We start from the raw sequence: 22654 nt of genomic DNA, 5'->3' as shown, positions 1-22654 counted from the left end.
GGTTCTAATATTCCACCACACTTTAGTTACTCTTTTATGTAGGTTAATTAGACTCTGCATAAGCTGTTGATTCTCGTCCTGCGGACTGCCTGTACCACCTGAAGCCCCAGAATTAAAAGGGGCACCAAAAATGTCTGAAGATTGACATGACCATGCTGCTTCTCTAGCTGCTAGATCCATATGTTTTTTTGTACCACAATGCAAAAACCTACTACACCAATCAACACTGCCAAAAGTTTGGCTAACAACAAAAAGGGGGGTGTGCCTCCTTCCAGAAACGGAGCAATGAATGCACCAGCACGAAGGTCAATAATTGAAAAGGAAGGGCACTACCCGTGGGATCTCCTGGTATACAAAAAACGAGACCATAAACTAAGGAAAAGAATATACCAATACGGGATCACCACAAGGTTAGGGTACATATGAAAAATTCACTTTATTATACAAAAAAACACAAGAAAACACATGCCCTCAGCAGAGGTATAGTACACACAGAAGGTAATAAAAACATTTAAAAAAAGCCTATGGCATAAGAAAAACCTGTCCCATTGGGAAACAATGCATACAATAAATGCCAAGTATATCAATACAATTTTTAGACATCAATACAATCTCTCCTCATGCACCATACAGATGTTAATTTGCATTGCTGTTTCACTGTTCAGAAGACAAAGGAACGAGGTACTATGTTAGCACCAAATAATCAAGATTAAGGTCTAAGATCACAGACCATTAATTGGCTACAAGACTCTATTTAAAGAGAAAAAAAAACGTATAACGCTGAATAGCCAATAGAATAGTCCTGCACCAAACCTAATACCATACATGTATACCCTCAGTCTATACTCACTGACAGCATAATACCAGCAGATAGAAAACACCATGCAAAGTCAGGGTAACATGAGGAGAGGGTTTCCCAAGGGATAACCCCACGCGTATCGCCGCCTCTAAGGGTGGCTTCCTCAGGGGAAGAAAGAAAGCTGGTTAAAGCTTCCATGTGTACCTTATATAAAGGGAGTACATTAGGACTCACCAATACCACAGCTGAGGAATTTCATATGTCTGGAGCGTTCTGATGGCGGCCGCCATCTTGCTTAGGTCATATGACATAGAACAGTACAGCCCCAAGCTCCTACTGCGCATGCGTTAGTCAAAGAATGGAGCAGCGTTATAATCAGAGTTTTATAAGATAACACTAAGCAGATTTGTTGTTAGCATATGCTTGCACTGCGCTTATCAATCCATTCATTAGCATATGCTTTCACAACGCTTAGTAATCCATTCATTAGCATATGCTTTCACAGCGCTTACAAATCCATTCATTAGCATATGCTTTCACGGCGCTTACAAATCCATTCATACTAATTAATTACTGTTTATACAGGCGAACTTGCACGGCGCCAGTTATCTTGATCTAAGCGCTGTCAGATTGCAATTGAGCACAGCGCTTTAGTCAGAGTTTGGTAAGATAACACTAAGCAGAATCGTTGTTAGCATATGCTTTCACGGCGCTTAGCAATCCATTCATACTGATTACTGTTTGTACAGGCAGACTTGCACAGCGCCGATTATCTTAATCGCATCATATAACATGGGGAGAGGGGCAGCTTTATCTCACAACGCACAAGCGCTGAAAATAAAAACGCTGTCAAATTGCAATTGAGCACAGCGTATACATTAGTACATACCCTTATAGATATCATAAAAATCTTTCTAACAGTTGCACTTTATTCCCCAAGAATATATATTTTATTTCTATCGTTATAGTGCAGGAACAAGGGGTCACTATAAATTTCACAGCGTAGACAGACTTAGACAGAATCCATGTAAAAAGTAGAGCAGACAGAGGAAATGTCTGATGGTACAGATTGTTTTCACCCTTGGGGGATAAGTAGCCGAGCTGACAGGAGAAATATATCGCTATACACCCATGTACCCTACAACAACCTCTGTGCACAGACCTCAGCATTCGTCTGTCGGCTAAGTAATCAAGATATTGACCCTTCAAAGGGTACATTCACAAAGCCGAGTAGAGCTGTATTACCGTAACATGGGGGAATGACATATAGGCCCAGTGGGTACACAGGAATGCATCCCAAAGGTGGAAAGACAGTTTGCGCCATATTGCGCCCCAAAAACCATAACAAGTCATAGCAAGTTAGAATCATGCCAGACGTATAGGGATAATAGGGCAAACAGTGAGGGTCCAAGTTACAGAAGTTTCTCAACATAGAATGAAAGTCTCTAAACAGGCATATAGCAGATACAGCACAATTATCACGGTCAGAATGTAGTCATGATCACATTTAATCATTAAGAAAGGAGTCATTAAAGACTCCTAAAATATGCTATTTTCGGCAAATACCATGCACCAATTGTGTATGAGAATATGCAAATATGCAAATACAATTCCGGCCATAGAACACAATCCTAGAGAGGTGTTATATGATCGCACTGCCTGCATAGAGATATTTCTCAGTAAGATAGAATGTTCTATGGCCGGAATTGTATTTGCATATTTGCATATTCTCATACACAATTGGTGCATGGTATTTGCCGAAAATAGCATATTTTAGGAGTCTTTAATGACTCCTTTCTTAATGATTAAATGTGATCATGACTACATTCTGACCGTGATAATTGTGCTGTATCTGCTATATGCCTGTTTAGAGACTTTCATTCTATGTTGAGAAACTTCTGTAACTTGGACCCTCACTGTTTGCCCTATTATCCCTATACGTCTGGCATGATTCTAACTTGCTATGACTTGTTATGGTTTTTGGGGCGCAATATGGCGCAAACTGTCTTTCCACCTTTGGGATGCATTCCTGTGTACCCACTGGGCCTATATGTCATTCCCCCATGTTACGGTAATACAGCTCTACTCGGCTTTGTGAATGTACCCTTTGAAGGGTCAATATCTTGATTACTTAGCCGACAGACGAATGCTGAGGTCTGTGCACAGAGGTTGTTGTAGGGTACATGGGTGTATAGCGATATATTTCTCCTGTCAGCTCGGCTACTTATCCCCCAAGGGTGAAAACAATCTGTACCATCAGACATTTCCTCTGTCTGCTCTACTTTTTACATGGATTCTGTCTAAGTCTGTCTACGCTGTGAAATTTATAGTGACCCCTTGTTCCTGCACTATAACGATAGAAATAAAATATATATTCTTGGGGAATAAAGTGCAACTGTTAGAAAGATTTTTATGATATCTATAAGGGTATGTACTAATGTATACGCTGTGCTCAATTGCAATTTGACAGCGTTTTTATTTTCAGCGCTTGTGCGTTGTGAGATAAAGCTGCCCCTCTCCCCATGTTATATGATGCGATTAAGATAATCGGCGCTGTGCAAGTCTGCCTGTACAAACAGTAATCAGTATGAATGGATTGCTAAGCGCCGTGAAAGCATATGCTAACAACGATTCTGCTTAGTGTTATCTTACCAAACTCTGACTAAAGCGCTGTGCTCAATTGCAATCTGACAGCGCTTAGATCAAGATAACTGGCGCCGTGCAAGTTCGCCTGTATAAACAGTAATTAATTAGTATGAATGGATTTGTAAGCGCCGTGAAAGCATATGCTAATGAATGGATTTGTAAGCGCTGTGAAAGCATATGCTAATGAATGGATTACTAAGCGTTGTGAAAGCATATGCTAATGAATGGATTGATAAGCGCAGTGCAAGCATATGCTAACAACAAATCTGCTTAGTGTTATCTTATAAAACTCTGATTATAACGCTGCTCCATTCTTTGACTAACGCATGCGCAGTAGGAGCTTGGGGCTGTACTGTTCTATGTCATATGACCTAAGCAAGATGGCGGCCGCCATCAGAACGCTCCAGACATATGAAATTCCTCAGCTGTGGTATTGGTGAGTCCTAATGTACTCCCTTTATATAAGGTACACATGGAAGCTTTAACCAGCTTTCTTTCTTCCCCTGAGGAAGCCACCCTTAGAGGCGGCGATACGCGTGGGGTTATCCCTTGGGAAACCCTCTCCTCATGTTACCCTGACTTTGCATGGTGTTTTCTATCTGCTGGTATTATGCTGTCAGTGAGTATAGACTGAGGGTATACATGTATGGTATTAGGTTTGGTGCAGGACTATTCTATTGGCTATTCAGCGTTATACGTTTTTTTTTCTCTTTAAATAGAGTCTTGTAGCCAATTAATGGTCTGTGATCTTAGACCTTAATCTTGATTATTTGGTGCTAACATAGTACCTCGTTCCTTTGTCTTCTGAACAGTGAAACAGCAATGCAAATTAACATCTGTATGGTGCATGAGGAGAGATTGTATTGATGTCTAAAAATTGTATTGATATACTTGGCATTTATTGTATGCATTGTTTCCCAATGGGACAGGTTTTTCTTATGCCATAGGCTTTTTTTAAATGTTTTTATTACCTTCTGTGTGTACTATACCTCTGCTGAGGGCATGTGTTTTCTTGTGTTTTTTTGTATAATAAAGTGAATTTTTCATATGTACCCTAACCTTGTGGTGATCCCGTATTGGTATATTCTTTTCCTTAGTTTATGGTCTCGTTTTTTGTATACCAGGAGATCCCACGGGTAGTGCCCTTCCTTTTCAATTATTGACCTTCGTGCTGGTGCATTCATTGCTCCGTTTCTGGAAGGAGGCACACCCCCCTTTTTGTTGTTAGCCAAACTTTTGGCAGTGTTGATTGGTGTAGTAGGTTTTTGCATTGTGGTACAAAAAAACATATGGATTTAGCAGCTAGAGAAGCAGCATGGTCATGTCAATCTTCAGACATTTTTGGTGCCCCTTTTAATTCTGGGGCTTCAGGTGGTACAGGCAGTCCGCAGGACGAGAATCAACAGCTTATGCAGAGTCTAATTAACCTACATAAAAGAGTAACTAAAGTGTGGTGGAATATTAGAACCCTAGAGGAGTATAAGAAACTTAAGATCACACCAAGGGGATTGAGAGTGCAAATATTTCCTGCATGGGAGACTGATGCACAATTCAGAATTACATGGGAGCAGGGTTTGCAAACATGCTCAATGATATTATTGGATATGCTAATTGAACATGACCGTTCCCTGCTTGCCCAGTTAAAAGAGGAGATCAGCAACAAAGAACATATACTAAAACAGCTAGACACACAAACAGTGGTAGCCCCATTTCAGGAGAAATTGAGGAATATCCTCGACACTTACGAAAGGGACATTATCAAGGGCAAAAAAAGCAAGTTCCAACGAGACAGAAGTGACTACGCGGAGAATAGGGCCTATAGGTGGTCACACAAGGGTAACAGACGCAGACGGGTGAATCAGCAACCTGATAGTGCCCCGGCGGCCTCCGAACCTTCCTCTAGTGATCCTTTTTTATCGACGGACACAAGCGATCCAGAAAACGTACCCGGAGGGGCCGTCGGAAACCAAAACGTCAAGAGAAAGAACAGGAGAATTCAACCATGGCGATCTCCTCCGCAGAGGCAAACAAGGAGCCGGAGGCAGAATTGGTAACAGGTAATCTGAATGACCTACAAATAGTGAATCTCTCTAAATATAAACTATCAGAAGTAGAAACCAATCTACTTACTAGAGGACTATCTTTTGCACCCATGAGTAGATTGGATAAATTCACTGTAACCAAGGACATTTACCTCTTCTGCCGACAACTTACATTTAAATATCTTTACAGTAGACCTGAGCTCATCGATACACTGCCTCCTGAGGACCGCCAGATATTCAACGATCTTTTGGAGCTCCTGGAGGAAAACGAACGACAAACTGGTAAGAAGATCCCCTTCACGGGACGACTTCTGTCCCAAGCCACACCCTCCCTCGGTCTTTGTCCGGCTGTTGGGATTTTTTTCAACAAAATGTGCAAAGATATTGATAAGCTTAAATTAGATAATAATAAAGCTAACAATTTAAGCACAGAAGAGAGAAGGACTCTATCTGGACTAAAGAACAACAAAGAATTCTTGATAAAAGAAGCTGACAAGGGGGGGAATGTAGTGTTGTGGCCAACAGATATGTATATTAGAGAGGCAAAGAGACAGCTATCTAACAGGGAATGTTACGTGGCGCTACCATCAGACCCAACGATCATCTTTAAAAAGAATCTGGATAGATTCTTGTCTGCAGCACACGATCAGGGTATTATCACTTTGAGGGAGAAAAATTTCTTAACAACAAATGATCCAGTGATACCAACATTCTATATGTTGCCCAAAATTCACAAGGGCCGCCCAGAACCACCAGGCAGACCAATAGTCTCGGGGATAGGTGGGTTATTTGAGAGACCTTGTATCTACTTGGATTTCTATCTCCAACCCTTGGCACAATCCTCCCCATCGTATGTGAGAGATACTACCCACCTGATCGATCAATTGGCGCAGTTGGAGGTTCCATCTGAGGTCCTTCTTGTCACACTGGATGTGGAATCCCTATACACCTCAATTGATCATGAGTTGGGATCAAGGGCAGTATCGTTTTTTCTGGATAATAGAACAACCGGGAACAGGAGGCATGACTCCTTTATCCTGGATCTACTCCACCAAGTACTGGATAGGAACTATTTTCTGTTTGATAGAATTTACTATCGCCAAACGTCCGGGACCGCTATGGGGGCGTGTTGTGCACCACCCTATGCTAATATCTTTTTAGGGTGGTGGGAGGAGTTACATGTCTACACTCTTGAGCAGTACAAAAACAATGTGGTCCGGTGGTTCAGATATATTGACGACATTTTGTTTTTCTGGTCGGGAACCCTGGATCAATGTAAATCCTTCATTGCCATCTTGAATGATAATATTCTGAATATTAGACTGACATCCAACATTTCCTCTGAATCTGTTGAGTTTCTCGATCTACAGATCAATAAGGTAGAAGGGGACATTCATACGACTCTATATCGCAAGCCCACGGCGACCAATAGCTTGCTACACTACAGCAGCTTTCACCCGATGCATGTCAAAAATGGTATCCCTAAGGGACAATTCATGCGGGTGATAAGGAACTGTAGTGATAACACCGATTTTGAGTCACATGCCCTTGATCTGACCAACAGATTCTGCAAAAGGGGATATCCAAAGAGAGTGGTCTCCGGAGCTTTACAAACCTGCAGGACCATGGAACGACGAACTCTACTCCAACCAAGAATGCGGAAAAAACAGACAACAGTGAGTATTATCACACCCTTTAATAATCAGTGGCAGGATCTCTATGGTTTGCTCCATAATAACTGGGATATCTTGCGAAGCGATAAGAAGCTGATTCCTTTTTTGGGTGAAAAACCCAGACTTGTAGCAAGGAGGGCCCAGAATCTACGGGGTATCCTCTCTACCAGCCATTTCTTCAGACCGAAATTGAGCCTGGGTACTGGTGTTAAATTGAGAGGAACATTTCCCTGTGGAGCATGCACGGTGTGTCCTCACATGGTTGCTGGTGACCATATTTCCTTACCATTTCCTCCTAGACGAATCACTTCTGGGGCATATTACAACTGCCGGACCAGGAATGCAGTTTACGTCCTCATTTGCAGTTGCCCCAAACTGTATGTGGGCGAAACCACACAGGAGATAAGAAGGAGAGTACAACAGCACTTTTCAAGTATCAACACAGCCGGTGCAGACCTAAAGAAGGGTAAGGTACTCACCTCAGTGGCTGCCCACTTTCTTACTCACCATGGAGGGCGATTTAACACAATCAAAGTATTGGTTGTCGATTCCGTGAAACAGAACATCAGAGGTGGGAACTGTATTAAGGAACTCCTACGGAAGGAGTCCCGATGGATATACACCCTTAACAGTTTAGTCCCGCATGGCCTAAACGAAGAGTTACTGTACACTGGATTTTACAATACTACTTGAAATGGTGGGTTCCATAACATTGTGCTATCTCCTCATTCTGTCTGTTTCTTCTCCCTATTAGTTCTGTGTGCTCGCTTGGATGAGATATTCAAGCAAATGATGAGAAAGGAAGGATGTACAAACGGGAAAAGAGGAAGACACCGATCCCCATCTATGAGATCTCCTTTTTACCTTCTCTACACTGCCAATTGGTTCCAGGGGAATGTCATGCCCCGTTATCACGTGATCTTGGGGACCATAACCAAAATGTGACATGGGGGAAAGAAGGAAGAATTGGAGAGAAGAAGGAAAGACTAAGGACTATGATAACGCCAGAAATCATACCAACCATAATCCTGGACTGATGTCTTATTATATAAAAATCTATAAACCTTATAAGTAAATTCTTTTCTCCTGCTAGTGTTCTTGGCTCTGGTTGATCTGTCAGACCTTTGGTTGTGTCCAAACGTTTCCTTTGGGTGTACAGTATCTTGTTTACAGTCCGGGCATTGGACACTTCATACTCAATAGTTGAGTTCAAAATATGTATATGGAATTTACTCGAAACTATTTACTCTACGTGGTTCTAGTGATCATCTCACCCTTTTTTTTTTTTTTTTTTTTTTTTTCCGCTTATACAGCAAGGGTACTGTTGTGCACTGCTTACCGCACCTCTGACAAATGTTTTTTGTCCTACGTGTGGTCCTCGTTGCAAATTGGATTCCGCTTTCATTCTATCTTACTGAGAAATATCTCTATGCAGGCAGTGCGATCATATAACACCTCTCTAGGATTGTGTTCTATGGCCGGAATTGTATTTGCATATTTGCATATTCTCATACACAATTGGTGCATGGTATTTGCCGAAAATAGCATATTTTAGGAGTCTTTAATGACTCCTTTCTTAATGATTAAATGTGATCATGACTACATTCTGACCGTGATAATTGTGCTGTATCTGCTATATGCCTGTTTAGAGACTTTCATTCTATGTTGAGAAACTTCTGTAACTTGGACCCTCACTGTTTGCCCTATTATCCCTATACGTCTGGCATGATTCTAACTTGCTATGACTTGTTATGGTTTTTGGGGCGCAATATGGCGCAAACTGTCTTTCCACCTTTGGGATGCATTCCTGTGTACCCACTGGGCCTATATGTCATTCCCCCATGTTACGGTAATACAGCTCTACTCGGCTTTGTGAATGTACCCTTTGAAGGGTCAATATCTTGATTACTTAGCCGACAGACGAATGCTGAGGTCTGTGCACAGAGGTTGTTGTAGGGTACATGGGTGTATAGCGATATATTTCTCCTGTCAGCTCGGCTACTTATCCCCCAAGGGTGAAAACAATCTGTACCATCAGACATTTCCTCTGTCTGCTCTACTTTTTACATGGATTCTGTCTAAGTCTGTCTACGCTGTGAAATTTATAGTGACCCCTTGTTCCTGCACTATAACGATAGAAATAAAATATATATTCTTGGGGAATAAAGTGCAACTGTTAGAAAGATTTTTATGATATCTATAAGGGTATGTACTAATGTATACGCTGTGCTCAATTGCAATTTGACAGCGTTTTTATTTTCAGCGCTTGTGCGTTGTGAGATAAAGCTGCCCCTCTCCCCATGTTATATGATGCGATTAAGATAATCGGCGCTGTGCAAGTCTGCCTGTACAAACAGTAATCAGTATGAATGGATTGCTAAGCGCCGTGAAAGCATATGCTAACAACGAATCTGCTTAGTGTTATCTTACCAAACTCTGACTAAAGCGCTGTGCTCAATTGCAATCTGACAGCGCTTAGATCAAGATAACTGGCGCCGTGCAAGTTCGCCTGTATAAACAGTAATTAATTAGTATGAATGGATTTGTAAGCGCCGTGAAAGCATATGCTAATGAATGGATTTGTAAGCGCTGTGAAAGCATATGCTAATGAATGGATTACTAAGCGTTGTGAAAGCATATGCTAATGAATGGATTGATAAGCGCAGTGCAAGCATATGCTAACAACAAATCTGCTTAGTGTTATCTTATAAAACTCTGATTATAACGCTGCTCCATTCTTTGACTAACGCATGCGCAGTAGGAGCTTGGGGCTGTACTGTTCTATGTCATATGACCTAAGCAAGATGGCGGCCGCCATCAGAACGCTCCAGACATATGAAATTCCTCAGCTGTGGTATTGGTGAGTCCTAATGTACTCCCTTTATATAAGGTACACATGGAAGCTTTAACCAGCTTTCTTTCTTCCCCTGAGGAAGCCACCCTTAGAGGCGGCGATACGCGTGGGGTTATCCCTTGGGAAACCCTCTCCTCATGTTACCCTGACTTTGCATGGTGTTTTCTATCTGCTGGTATTATGCTGTCAGTGAGTATAGACTGAGGGTATACATGTATGGTATTAGGTTTGGTGCAGGACTATTCTATTGGCTATTCAGCGTTATACGTTTTTTTTTTCTCTTTAAATAGAGTCTTGTAGCCAATTAATGGTCTGTGATCTTAGACCTTAATCTTGATTATTTGGTGCTAACATAGTACCTCGTTCCTTTGTCTTCTGAACAGTGAAACAGCAATGCAAATTAACATCTGTATGGTGCATGAGGAGAGATTGTATTGATGTCTAAAAATTGTATTGATATACTTGGCATTTATTGTATGCATTGTTTCCCAATGGGACAGGTTTTTCTTATGCCATAGGCTTTTTTTAAATGTTTTTATTACCTTCTGTGTGTACTATACCTCTGCTGAGGGCATGTGTTTTCTTGTGTTTTTTTGTATAATAAAGTGAATTTTTCATATGTACCCTAACCTTGTGGTGATCCCGTATTGGTATGTATACCCACTGTCAACATCAACAGCTGGTAAGAAAATTTATTTACAGGATGTAAATGTTTTTCTTTTCAGACTTAAGCATTTTTATTATTTATTTATAGAGCACCATTGATTCCATGGTGCTGTACATGAGAAGGGGGTTACATACAGAATACATATACAAGTTACAATAGACAGACTGGTACAGAGGGAAGAAGGCCCTCCCCTTGCGGACTTACATTCTAAAGGATTTTGGGGAGGAGACAGTAGGTGGGGTGTAGGTTGGGCGGCAGCTCCGCAAGGTGGTGGGGCGGCAGCTCCACACGGTGGTGGGATCATTGAAGGTTATACTGTAAAAAGAAATAGCGCATATGACAAGTACCCGATGGTCTAAGGTTAGATTAAGGAGAGTTTGAATTTGCTCACCTGGTGAGGTTGTGCGCCCTCGCACAACCTCGGTGTTGGCTTAATAGATCCTCTGGATGGATGGGGGTTTGGATCCTTGATAACAATGCTGTTAGGTTGTAGTCTTTAGTGGAGATGTCCGGATTCAGGACCGCTGGTTCCTCCTAGTATCCCCGGCACTCTAGGTCTTGGAGTCTGCAACGATCCTCCGTTCTCCAGCTAAAAGTTCCGCTTTGGAGTGGATAACCTGTGTCTTTCTACAGCTCTGACCGATTCCCTCTAGGGGATTGAGCTTATGGTAGAAAGGTGGATTATCGGTCTTACGAGCGCTGATAATGCACTGGTTCCATTGAAGGTTAGATTATTTTATTGTTAAAATATTTTTTATATATAATATATAATTCTCCTGTTAGTTAAATCAATACAACGCGTTTCAGCATTACATCAATGCTTTCCTCAGGTAAAAACCAGGTTTTTACCTGAGGAAAGCATTGATGTAATGCTGAAACGCGTTGTATTGATTTAACTAACAGGGGAATTATATATAAAAAATATTTTAACAATAAAATAATCTAACCTTCAATGGAACCAGTGCATTATCAGCGCTCGTAAGACCGATAATCCACCTTTCTACCATTGAAGGTTATAGGCATTTCTGAACAGATGAGTTTTCAGGTTCCGTTTGGAGCTTGCGGGTGTAGCAGATAATCTGACGTGTTGAGGCAGCGAGTTCCAGGAGACTGGGGATGCTCGGGAGAAGTCTTGGAGTTGGTTGCGTGAGGAGCGAATGAGAGAAGGAGATCTTGGGAGGACCGGAGATTACGTTTTGGAGTGTAGCGAGAGATTAGTTCAGAGATATATGGAGGAGACAGATTATGGATGGCTTTGTAGGTCATTGTTAGTAGTTTGAATTGGATACGATAGAAGATTGGGAGCCCATGGAGGATTTGCAGAGAGGAGAAGCGGGCTGGTAATGAGAGAGGTGGATCATTTGGGCTGCAGAATTAAAGATGGACTGGAGAGGGGCGAGCGTGTAGGCAGGGAGACCACAGAGGAGGATGTTGCAGTAGTTTAGGCGGGAGATTATGAGAGCATGTACTAGCATTTTTTTAGATTGAGAATTGAAGAAAGGGTGGATTCTGGAAATATTTTTGAGTTGAAGACGGCAGGAGGTGGTCAGGGATTGGATGTGTGGTATGAAGGACAAGGTAGAGTCAAAGGTCACTCCGAGGCACCGAACTTTGGGTGCTGGGGAGAGCATGATGTTATTTATTGTAATAGGTAGATCAGGTAGAGAGTGTAGGTGAGATGCAGGAAAGATGATCAGTTCAGTTTTGGCCACATTGAGCTTTAGGAAGCGAGAGGAAAAGAAGGAAGATATAGCCGATAGGCATTCTGGGATTCTGGACAGCAGAGAAGTGACATCTGGACCAGAGATGTAGATCTGAGTGTCATCGGCATATAGGTGGTACTGGAAGCCATGGGACTTTGTGAGTTGTCCCAGGCCAAATGTATAGATGGAAAAGAGTAAGGGTCCCAGGACAGAGCCTTGAGGGACGCCAAGAGAAAGAGGGCGGGATGAAGAGGTTGTGTGGGAGTGGGAGACACTAAAAGTGCGGTTGGAGAGGTATGAAGAGATCCAAGAGTGGGCGAGGTCTCTGATACCAAGGGAAGAGAGGATCTGTAGTAGGAGGGAGTGGTCGACAGTGTCAAAGGCTGAGGATAGGTCTAGAAGTAGGAGTATAGAGAAGTGCTTTGGCAGTAAGTAAGTCATTTGTGATTTTAGTCAGGGCAGTTTCAGTGGAATGATGTGGACGGAAGCCGGACTGTAGGTTGTCAAAGTGAGAGTTAGAGAAGTGGGAGGAAAGTTCAGCATGGACATGCTGTTCCAGGAGTTTTGAGGCAAATGGGAGTAGTGATATGGGGCGATAGCTGGTAGTAGAGGTTGGGTCGAGGGAAGGTTTCTTTAGGATGGGTGTGACTGTTGCATGTTTAAAGGCAGAAGGGAAGGTACCAGTTGTTAAAGATAGGTTGAAGAGATGGGTTAAGGCTGGAATAAGCATAGCGGTGAGGTTGGGGAGGAGGTGGGATGGGGTCAAGTGCGCAGGTAGTGAGGTGCGCTTTTGAGAGATGTGCAAGTTCTCCTTCGGTGATGGTGGGGAGGAAGTTTATGGGGGAGGGGCAGTGGGCTGTTATATGAAGGAGTTGTGGTGGTTGAGCAGAAAAGACTTGTCTGGTTTGGTCGATCTTTTCTTTGAAATGTGTAGCAAATTCTTCTGTGGAGATGAGGAATGTTGGAGGGGGCAGTGGTGGGCGAAAGAGGGAGGTAAAAGTATTAAATAGCTGTTTAGGGTTGTGTGTTAAAGAGGATATGAGGCTTCTGAAGTAATCCTGTTTAGCGGCGGTGAGGGCCCAACGAAATGTGTGAATTGCATTTTTGAATGTGGTGAAGTATTCATGGGAGTGCATTTTCTTCCAGCGCCGCTCTGCAGGATTGTGGCTTGGGCGTGCTTCAGGTCCATTGTATGCTTCCACTGCTGCAGGAGGCTGCCTCTTCTGCTACATTTGTTCCATTCCTTATTTAATAACATCCTATACCAAAGATGTATTACCTGTATATTTTTGTCTCTGACTAGTAGTATGTGCCTCTACATACATACATCTGCTGTAATCATTAGCTATGCTCTGTCCTATATTCTGTTCCTATTGATGGATCATGTATACCTTTTTATTCAGGGGTGGTGGGGGGTGTGTGTGTATATATATATATATATATATATATTATATATATATATATATATATATATATATATTTTTTTTTTATTTATTTATTACACAGTTTATATATTATAAATATTTCCTTTTTTGTATTACTGTAGTGTGATGTTGATGAAGGTTTAATCTTTGACCTAAACATCACAAATCATTTACACACAGTGTTGAATGAATGCACTTATTATCAGGTACTCCCCTGGCTGAGTGCCGGATTGCTTTGATACAATATGGCATTGGCTAAATTCACATGTTTACGGTGTGTGCTGGGAAAAGCCCTGGTGAAAGAATCAAAATAGTGCTCACATGTGAACTTACACATAATTGAATAGAATAAACAAAACAAAACAAAAAACAGTACTTTTTTTTATTCAGGTTTACAAAAACAAAAGAAATAAAACTTCAGATGACATTTTTAGATAACAAAAACCTCCTTTTAGCTGCATCAAAAATTTGTTAAAATACAGTAAAGTGCTTCTTCCAGTTTGTTTTTTTTTGCAGCACAGATTTGTTAATTAGAGATACCTTTATTTCATTTATAGGCTGTTTAGAATTACACAGTGCTTTATGGCAAATTTGCCTGTTCTTTTGATCATTCCCATGTTAACAATACACTAAAACGGTTTATGTGCATATTTTTTTTCTGAAAGTTATTGTACAATGTCAAAATAATTCATTTTAGTAGTCACTTTGGGGTTGAAGATTTATTCCATTATGCGAGTTGCACTTTTCATTAAACCCAATTTACACATTCAATTGGTTTTCTTGCAGATAGACCAAGACTCCAAACACATAGGTTGAAAACTGCCTGGATCCATCAAGTTCAACCTTTCTTTACTAATGATGGGCAAACAGTAAAATGCTCGGTACTCGAAATGATGAGGTTAGCAGGTCAGATGCTCAATGCAAGTCACTAGTATAATGAAAGCCAATCATTCAGCAGCTCAGCTCTCCTCCCACGTACAGCCAGCCATAAAGAGCATTTTCTGAGGCACAACTGCAAAGGTTTTTCACTAGGGAGCTGGCTCAGCAAAGCAAGCTGCTACTGTGTTTAATGTTTCATGAACGACACATCCAAGCACCTGCGATACTCGGCCGAGCATCACAACCACCGACACACCCCATGCTCTATCAAGTACCGAGCATGCTCGCTCATAATTATTCATCAATTATACATTTGGTGAGAACATCTAAGTTTGGTCACATCTGCCGACTAATCCTGCAAAATTCAGATCATAAAAGGTTCGGGTTTGAAACTGTCAGAACATGAACCCCATCTGTGCTATCAGTGTGAAACGCAAGCATGAGAATTCAGACTTCAGGTTATTACATTTGTCTGTTAAACTCAAACATTTAATAATGAGGCTTTTATTTAAAATTTACACCATAGATGCAGTTTGTTGTTGGTTCCTGAGCCCTGAGTACATCATAAAAAAAGTTTTTACAGGAATATATTAGACAAGCTGAGATCATCAGTATTTCATGACCCTTAGGTGGGCTTTGCACACTACGACATCACAGGTGCGATGTTGGTGAGGTCAAATTGAAAATGACGTACTTCCGGCATCGCATGCGACATCGTAATGTGTAAAGGTTCGATGATACGATTAACGAGCGCAAAAGCGTCGTAATCGTATCATCGGTGCAGCGTCGGCGTAATCCATAATTACGCTGACGCGACGGTCCGATGTTGTTCCTCGCTACTGCGGCAGCACACATCGCTGTGTGTGAAGTCACAGGAGCGAGAAACATCTCCTACCGGCATCACCGCTGTTTCCGTAGGATATGCGGAAGGAAGGAGGTGGGCGGGATGTTTACATCTCGCTCATATCCACCCCTCCGCTCCTATTGGCCGCCTGCCATGTGACGTCGCACGACCCACCCCCTTAATAAGGAGGCGGGTCGCCAGCCAGAGAGACGTCCCAGGACAGGCGAGTCCATGTGAAGCTGCCGTAGCTATCACAAGGATATCGCAGCTGCGACGGGGGGTGGGGACTATCGCACTCGGCATCGCAGCATCGGCTTGCGATGTCGCGGGGTGCAAAGTACCCCTTACTGTTTTGATCCAACATATCCCATCTGAAGAGAAAAAGAAAAAAAAAAAATCATGTTCTATATTTTATATTGTTTAGTCATACTACTAAGGGTAAGGCATATTTCAGACGAGCATATGAAAATAAAAACAAAATTAGACAGTCTCATACAAATGTAGAACATTAACATAAGGATTGCATAGGGATGACATCTGGTTTTTATATGAACAATTTTATAAAAGGCCAAATACAGTTTCCCATGTTAATTATTGTACTGGATACAGTTTAAAAAATATGCATTACAAACAAATAGTAACCCATATGTAATTTTTTTTTTGCACACCCATTAACTTAGAATGGTAAATCTGATCTGAAATACAGATGAAATGCTGCAACTTATTCCACACAGATCAATCAGTCCGTGTGTAAAGATGTGCGAATTTGCACATTGACTTGCATTGGTCGGTGGGCTGTCCATATGCAACTCGTTTTGTATACAGATAGCTCACAGACTGATTATGCACTCATCTGAATCAGCGCTGGAGGCTGTCCAAACATGTACCTACACTTAAGCTGGGTTTACACACTGCAACATCGCAAAGGACATCGCTGTAACGTCACCGGTTTTGTGACGTAACAGCGACCTCCCTAAGTCTCTGCTAAGTCGCTGGTGAGCTGTCAAACAGGCAAACCTGGCCAACAACTCAACAGCGATCCGGACCTGCAGAGCGACCTAGCTGGTTGTTGGGGACGTTGATAAGCAGCCTTTTGAAAGGGAAGTTGCTAACAAAGTCTCTGCAAAGTCTTTCACACACTGAAACTTTGTAGCGATGCATGCTGCACAGCGGGAAACAAAGGACCTAGGAATGGTCCTGAACGATTTGTAGCGATCAGCAACTTCACAGCAGGGGCCAGGTCGCTGATGTGTTTCACACACTGCAACATCGCAAACAACATCGCTATTGCGTCACAAAACCGGTGACGTTACAGCGATGTCTTTTGAGATGTTGCAGTGTGTAAACCCAGCTTTACATGTGCAGCTAAAGATACAGATTAGACAAAAAAATCCCCTAAAATTCAATAAAGAAAATTTACAGTACTGTGCCAATGTTTTAGGCAGGTGTTGGAAAAAATGCTGCATAGTAAGAATACTTACATAAGAATGAGCTATTAACCCTTCTACTTATCAATTAGCAGAACAAAAACTGTATTAACAAAAGAAATCTAAATCAAAATCAATATTTGGTGTGATCAACATTTGCCTTTGGAAAGAACATCAATTTTTCTGGGCACACGTCAGATTATGTAGCATTATAGTAAGTATAATTAAAAATTATATATAACAGGTGATTGTTTCAATTTAATGGCCACTTCACCCTACATATGAAATTAAATAGCTGTGTAGGTGGTTAAAACTGAGCAAGGAAAAGCCAACCACTGCCAAAGTGGAAATTGTTGAAGACAGTTACATGTCACAGGTTAACATAACTAGGCTTAACAGAAGGTCTAGTACATGAGCAAGGAGTCTACTAGGCAAAGATTTTATAGACGATAGTGGTTTCAAAATGTGCTGTTGTAGTGGCACCAACAAATGGGCAAGCTTAAAGGGAACCTGTCAGGTTCAATATGCACCAGAACCATGAGTTCTGGGTGCATATTGCTAATCCCTGCCTAACCGTCCCTGTACACGCTAGCATAGATAAATTAACCTTTAGAAAAATAATTTCTAAAGATCTTTTACCGTATGCTAATTCATGAGGGGACTAGTCACCTGGGCATTAGTTGCAATTGCCAGTCGGCTCCATTAGCGCGCCCCTGTGGGTGTGCTAACATGCTAATGAATACGCAGCGTTACAAGATGATCTCACTCACCTCTACGCCAACATCGAATCTGACGCTGGATTTTGGCTCATTGTGCATGACCCCATAGTTTTGGTCATGCGCACTAATTCAGTTTGAAGGCAGGACTTGTACACCCGGCTTCATAGTGCACATGACCCAAATTCTGGGAACATGCGCACCGAGCCGAAATCCCCCGTCTGACACGATGACGGCGGAGAGTTGAGATCATCCTCCGATGCTGCACATTCATTAGCATGTTAGCACACTCACAGGGGCCCACAGTTGCGTACTAACATGCTAATGGAGCCGACTGGCAAGGGGAACTAACACCCAGGGGACTGGTCCCCTTGCTCATTAACATATGGTAAAAGATCTTTAGAAATACTTTTTCTAAAGATCCCTTTATCTAATGCTATTAGATACAGGGATGGTTAGGCAGGGATTGGTAATATGCACCCAGAACTGCTCGTGGATCTGGGTGCATATTACATCTGACAGGATCTTTTTAAGTACAGTAGACTCAGTGAATGGCCAATGAAACTTAGTGCAGCAAACTAAAAATCATGCTTGCTTCCTTTCAGAAATGGCAGAAACCTGTGAAAACCCAGCTACGTCAATCAATCTACTTTTCAGTCTGGCCAGAAATGGTCTTAAAGGAAGAATTACGGTTAAAAAGTCATAACCTCAACATGGAAACAAGGCCAAGCGACTAAGCTAAGCACAAAAACTTAAGAAATGGGATGTATAAAAATGGCAGCTCATGCTCTGGACTGCTGAATAAAAATTTTAAACACTTGACTGTAATAGAAGGCAGTTTGTTTGCTGAAGGGCTGGAGAGTGGGACAATAATGAATGTCTGCAGGCAACAGTGAAGCATGGTGGAAGTTCCTTACAAGTTTGAGGCTGCAAATGGAGATGGGGATGTGATGAGGATTAATGGCGTCCATGCAGAAACATACCGAAAAATGCTTATCCATCATGGCATACCATCAGAAAGGCATCTGATTGGCTACAAATTTATAATGCAGCAGGGCAATGACCTCAAACATACAACAGTGTAATTAAGAATTAGCTTCAGTTAAATAAGAAGTCCCAAAAGAGATGATAGTATAATGCCCCCACAGAGACCTGACAATCGGAGTCTGCCTGGGAAAACATGAAGAGAAAGAAGAATTTGCGAAACCTACATTTACTGATTTGTGGTTAGCTCGCCAAGATATTTGGAACAGTCTCTTTACCAATCAAAAACGGTGTGCAAGTGTACCTTGAATAATTGCAGCAAATGCTGGTGACACCAAATACGGATTGGATTTAGATTTTTCATTTATTTGCTTTGCATTCTGTTAATTGATACATACAAACTACTACCACTTCTATTTCTGAAAGCATCCTTTAGAGGATTTTTTCCACACCTGCCTAAGACTTTTGAACAGTACTGTATACACACACGCGCAGAGACAGAAAGATTATCTACCTACCTATGCACACAAAGCAATTGCAGAAAACCTGCACTGAAATGTTCTTAATATAAGAAAGTTATCGTAAATTTATCAGTCACATGGTCCAGCCGCTGAGCAGAAGTGTGTGGTGCCTTCCCGAGAGCCAAACGGTTTATCAAAAACTGCGGCGGAGCCACAAAAAGTAAAGTTAATGCTCATTGTCCTTGTGCCCTTTACCTGTACTTGCATTTGTAAACATGCAGTTTTGGCACACTAGCGCAACGAGACTAAAACATGTGAACCCATCATTTACTTGGATCGTAGATATAGTCTAGCTGTACACATACAAATATTACTGAGCTATATTTATTTTAAAATATAGCAGATCATAAGCTTCATGGGAAGCACAGCAAAGCTTACCAACTAATGTTCATTTTCTGGAGCGGACCCTTTTAGGTATTCAAAATAAGCAATTCCCAAGGTGTACATGAGCCAACTGTAGAGCAGTCTATAGCAGTGTGTGCAAGCCTGGTAACTGTACTAAGGCACTTTATCCAGCAGCATCTTCAGAAACAAATACAAGCTGCTTTTTTTTTTTTTGCACTGTCCCCTCAGTCAAACATTAAAGGGAATGTGCCAGCAGGTTTTTATTACCTTACCTGAGAGCAGCATAACGTAAGGACAGAGACCCTGATTCCAGTGATGCATCACTTACTGGGCTGCTCACTGTAGTTTTAAATAAAACAGTGATCAGCAGGAGATTATCACTAGAGGACTAGTAAAGCACCTGTCATGCATCTCACCATAACCCCCGCCCACACCACTGATTGGCTGCTTTCTCTATGCACAGTGTACACAGAAAGCTGCCAATAAGCGGTGTGGGTGAATTTTTACAGAGCTCAGCACTCAGATAACAGATTAAACAGTGATTTTATCAAAAAGACAGCAAACAGCTCAGTAGGCGACATATCTTGAATCAGGGTCTCTGTCTCTACATTATGCTGCTCTCAGATGGGGTGGGCAAAAACCTGGTGACAGATTCCCTTTAAACATGACTAATTATTAATCTTACACCAGAATATTACATAATTATTAGCTATACTATTGTTCCTGCAGCTATACTTAATGCAAAATATTTATTGGGGAAAAAAAAAATATCCTGCTAAAATAATTAACGTGTATGAGCTCAGACCCAGGTTTCTCCCTTAAAAATATGCTGCACAGATCAGAAATCATAAAAATCTATCATTTGTAAGAAGCCATTGAAGGATCTGTTCACATTAGATTTGGGCCTTAAAGTAGAAAGGTTATGGATCATTTTGCAACAAATTCTTATATTTCTATATGTATTCAAAGTTAAAATGAAAAGCACCTCTGATGGTAAGAAACAAGAAGCTCGTGTAGTCTGATCCCCCAGTTACTACTCTTCCATATGTATACAGAGTATGATCAAACGCTGGTGTGATCCTAGCCTGGACCGTCATCTTACCAGGTTAAAAACCAAAAACATAAACCCCCCCCCAAAAAAACCCCATTCATTCAAGTGTGATCTTAGCCTTATTTATAGCCTTGAAACCTGGAAACCCATAGATCTGCATAGACATTGTAGACAGACAATACGGTGGGTTTCCAAAATAAAACTTATTGCTCCAATACAGTAAACTAAAGCATAGAAGAAAAAGAAAAAAGTTGCAAAGGCTGTAAAGAAACATACGCATACAAGCACAAATATCCCTGTGGATTATTATTTATTATAGGAACCATAAAAAACCTATAGGAATGTTGCAATATACGTTTTTGTCCTACAAACATTTAATGGGCAATCATGGACACAGGGAAGCCTAAAAAATGTTCTCTCTAGATTTCCTACCCATGAGCCACATCTAAACACTCCACAAGTTTTTTTTAATTTTCTTTTGTTGTTGGACCTGTTTTTTTGCGCATCAACCTGTAGTTTCTATTAAAACCAATTTGGGGCACCTATGATGTTCTGAATATAGGACATTCCTGGTTCAAGAAAGATGACAACACAATTGGCAATTTAGATTATTTTTTGGGGGGCAGGGTTGAGAGAAGTACGGGAACTGAAAAAATGAATATTCTGGAGATTTGATATTTTTAGCATTTTTTCCCGTTCACCTTATAGATTAAAGATTTTGTATTTTATTAGTTTAGGTGATTACGCAATTTTATATAAATTTTATGTTTTTTAAAACTTTAGTTTATTACAGAAGGACATTTCAACCTCCGATCATCAATTTCCCAATACACTGTGCTAGTCTAGTTCGTAGGAGTTCTAACACGGCAGACACGTGGACCATCAGTAGGCCCTAAGCTGCTACAGCAAGAATAAGCACCCTGAGATCGTCTTGCATTGGGGGCTAATGACCTGAAGTGACAGTTGCCATTTTAAAGCTTTTATCAGTTACTCTTGTGCCAACTATGCAACCAATCTGACAGGCATGCTGCATACAACAGGCTCAGGACCTGAGCCCGCTCCATACTGTGATGCTGCATGACTGCTGTACAGTTAAGGGCCGTTTCACACTTGCGTTGTTTTGACGGAAACTGGTTCCGTCACACATACAATACAGTTCATTTATTTACAGTGGAAGCGCGACATCATGTGGACACATGCGGGTACTGCATGAAACACAACCCGCATGGTGTCGCGCTTCAACTGTAAATAAATGAACTGTACTACATTAGTGACGGATTCCGTTTGCGTCAAAACAACGCAAGTGTGAAACCGGCCTAAGGTAGCTGTTATCAATGGATTTGAATCTTTCTGCCATACAACAATCCGGGAGGATTTCCTGCACATTACAGAACGCAAATTATCATACCAAGCAAAACTACTAAAGCCTCCCATATATTATAGCTGTCAGCAGAGTGTCCAGCCAACAGCTATCATTCCCTCCATACACAGGAATGCTTGGCTTAGTGCTCATGTATTCTCAATGAGAGAATCTTTACAAAGTTCATATCCCACAGCCCAAAAGGATCAAACGTCAGAAATCCAACAAGCTTGTCTTCCTTTTCATCTGTTATTGGAGAATCAGGAGGCCCACATACAAGTTATACTCTTGGCTGATTACGCCAATATCATCAGGTTTGGCCACTGTTTGCTCTAAGGTCCCCCACCCACATTAGACAAAGTACATACTATATACTGTATGTGACCACCGGCATGGGCTCAGGAGGTATAAGCCTGACAGTGGCCTAGGCATCAATCTAGCATAAGGACCCATTGAAAAAAGTTCCTTATTTTTCCCGGTTACAATGCATGCAGATGCTAGTAACTACTAACTTTAAAGTATATGTTGCAAAAAGCTCCAGACATATCCTTACCCTAAAGTTGGCTACACACAATAGGATTGGCCACTAAATGTGTCCATTTAGATGTTTACTTAATGATTATTTACCCAAAACCTCTGGGGCCTATGAAACACTGGCCGATTAAAGTCTAGCAGTGTCCTAGCCATAGACTCAAAATGTCAGCAAATTACATGGATAG

General features: G+C 41.4%; 2 protein-coding genes across 3 annotated transcripts in view; both read left to right on the top strand.

Moving 5' to 3' along the window:
- The first annotated feature begins 3824 nt into the window (after positions 1-3824).
- LOC142293615 (uncharacterized) lies at positions 3825-8394 on the top strand. Of its 2 annotated transcripts, XM_075337832.1 has the most exons (5): positions 3825-3881; positions 5678-5769; positions 7052-7163; positions 7460-7626; positions 7915-8394. In XM_075337832.1, the coding sequence occupies exons 1-5, from the start codon at positions 3826-3828 to the stop codon at positions 8103-8105; spliced, it is 618 nt and encodes a 205-aa protein (XP_075193947.1). In that variant the 5' UTR covers position 3825; the 3' UTR covers positions 8106-8394. The 2 variants fall into 2 exon arrangements, with proteins under 2 accessions (XP_075193947.1, XP_075193948.1); XM_075337833.1 differs by lacking the exon at positions 5678-5769 and having other exon boundaries at positions 3836-3881.
- Positions 8395-9954: 1560 nt separating this feature from the next.
- The window catches only part of LOC142315607 (uncharacterized), a 214621-nt gene continuing 201921 nt past the window's right edge, over positions 9955-22654 (top strand). Inside the window, exon 1 of the mRNA XM_075352560.1 lies at positions 9955-10020. The gene's annotated coding sequence lies outside the window, so the exon portion shown is untranslated. The remainder of the gene's footprint in view (positions 10021-22654) is intronic.

This window comes from Anomaloglossus baeobatrachus, chromosome 1 (genome assembly GCF_048569485.1).
Source record: "Anomaloglossus baeobatrachus isolate aAnoBae1 chromosome 1, aAnoBae1.hap1, whole genome shotgun sequence".
NCBI lineage: Eukaryota > Metazoa > Chordata > Amphibia > Anura > Aromobatidae > Anomaloglossus > Anomaloglossus baeobatrachus.
This window is presented reverse-complemented; position numbering and strand designations above follow the sequence as displayed.

Bases quoted from the DNA above. Each gene is read 5' to 3' on its own strand.
- LOC142293615 (XM_075337832.1), top strand. From the start codon at position 3,826: ATGGCGGCCGCCATCAGAACGCTCCAGACATATGAAATTCCTCAGCTG. The intron at 3,882-5,677 runs GTGAGTCCTAAT...ATATCTTTACAG, and splicing joins ATTCCTCAGCTGTGGTATTG to TAGACCTGAGCTCATCGATA. The intron at 7,164-7,459 runs GTGAGTATTATC...ATTTCCTCCTAG, and splicing joins TGCGGAAAAAACAGACAACA to ACGAATCACTTCTGGGGCAT.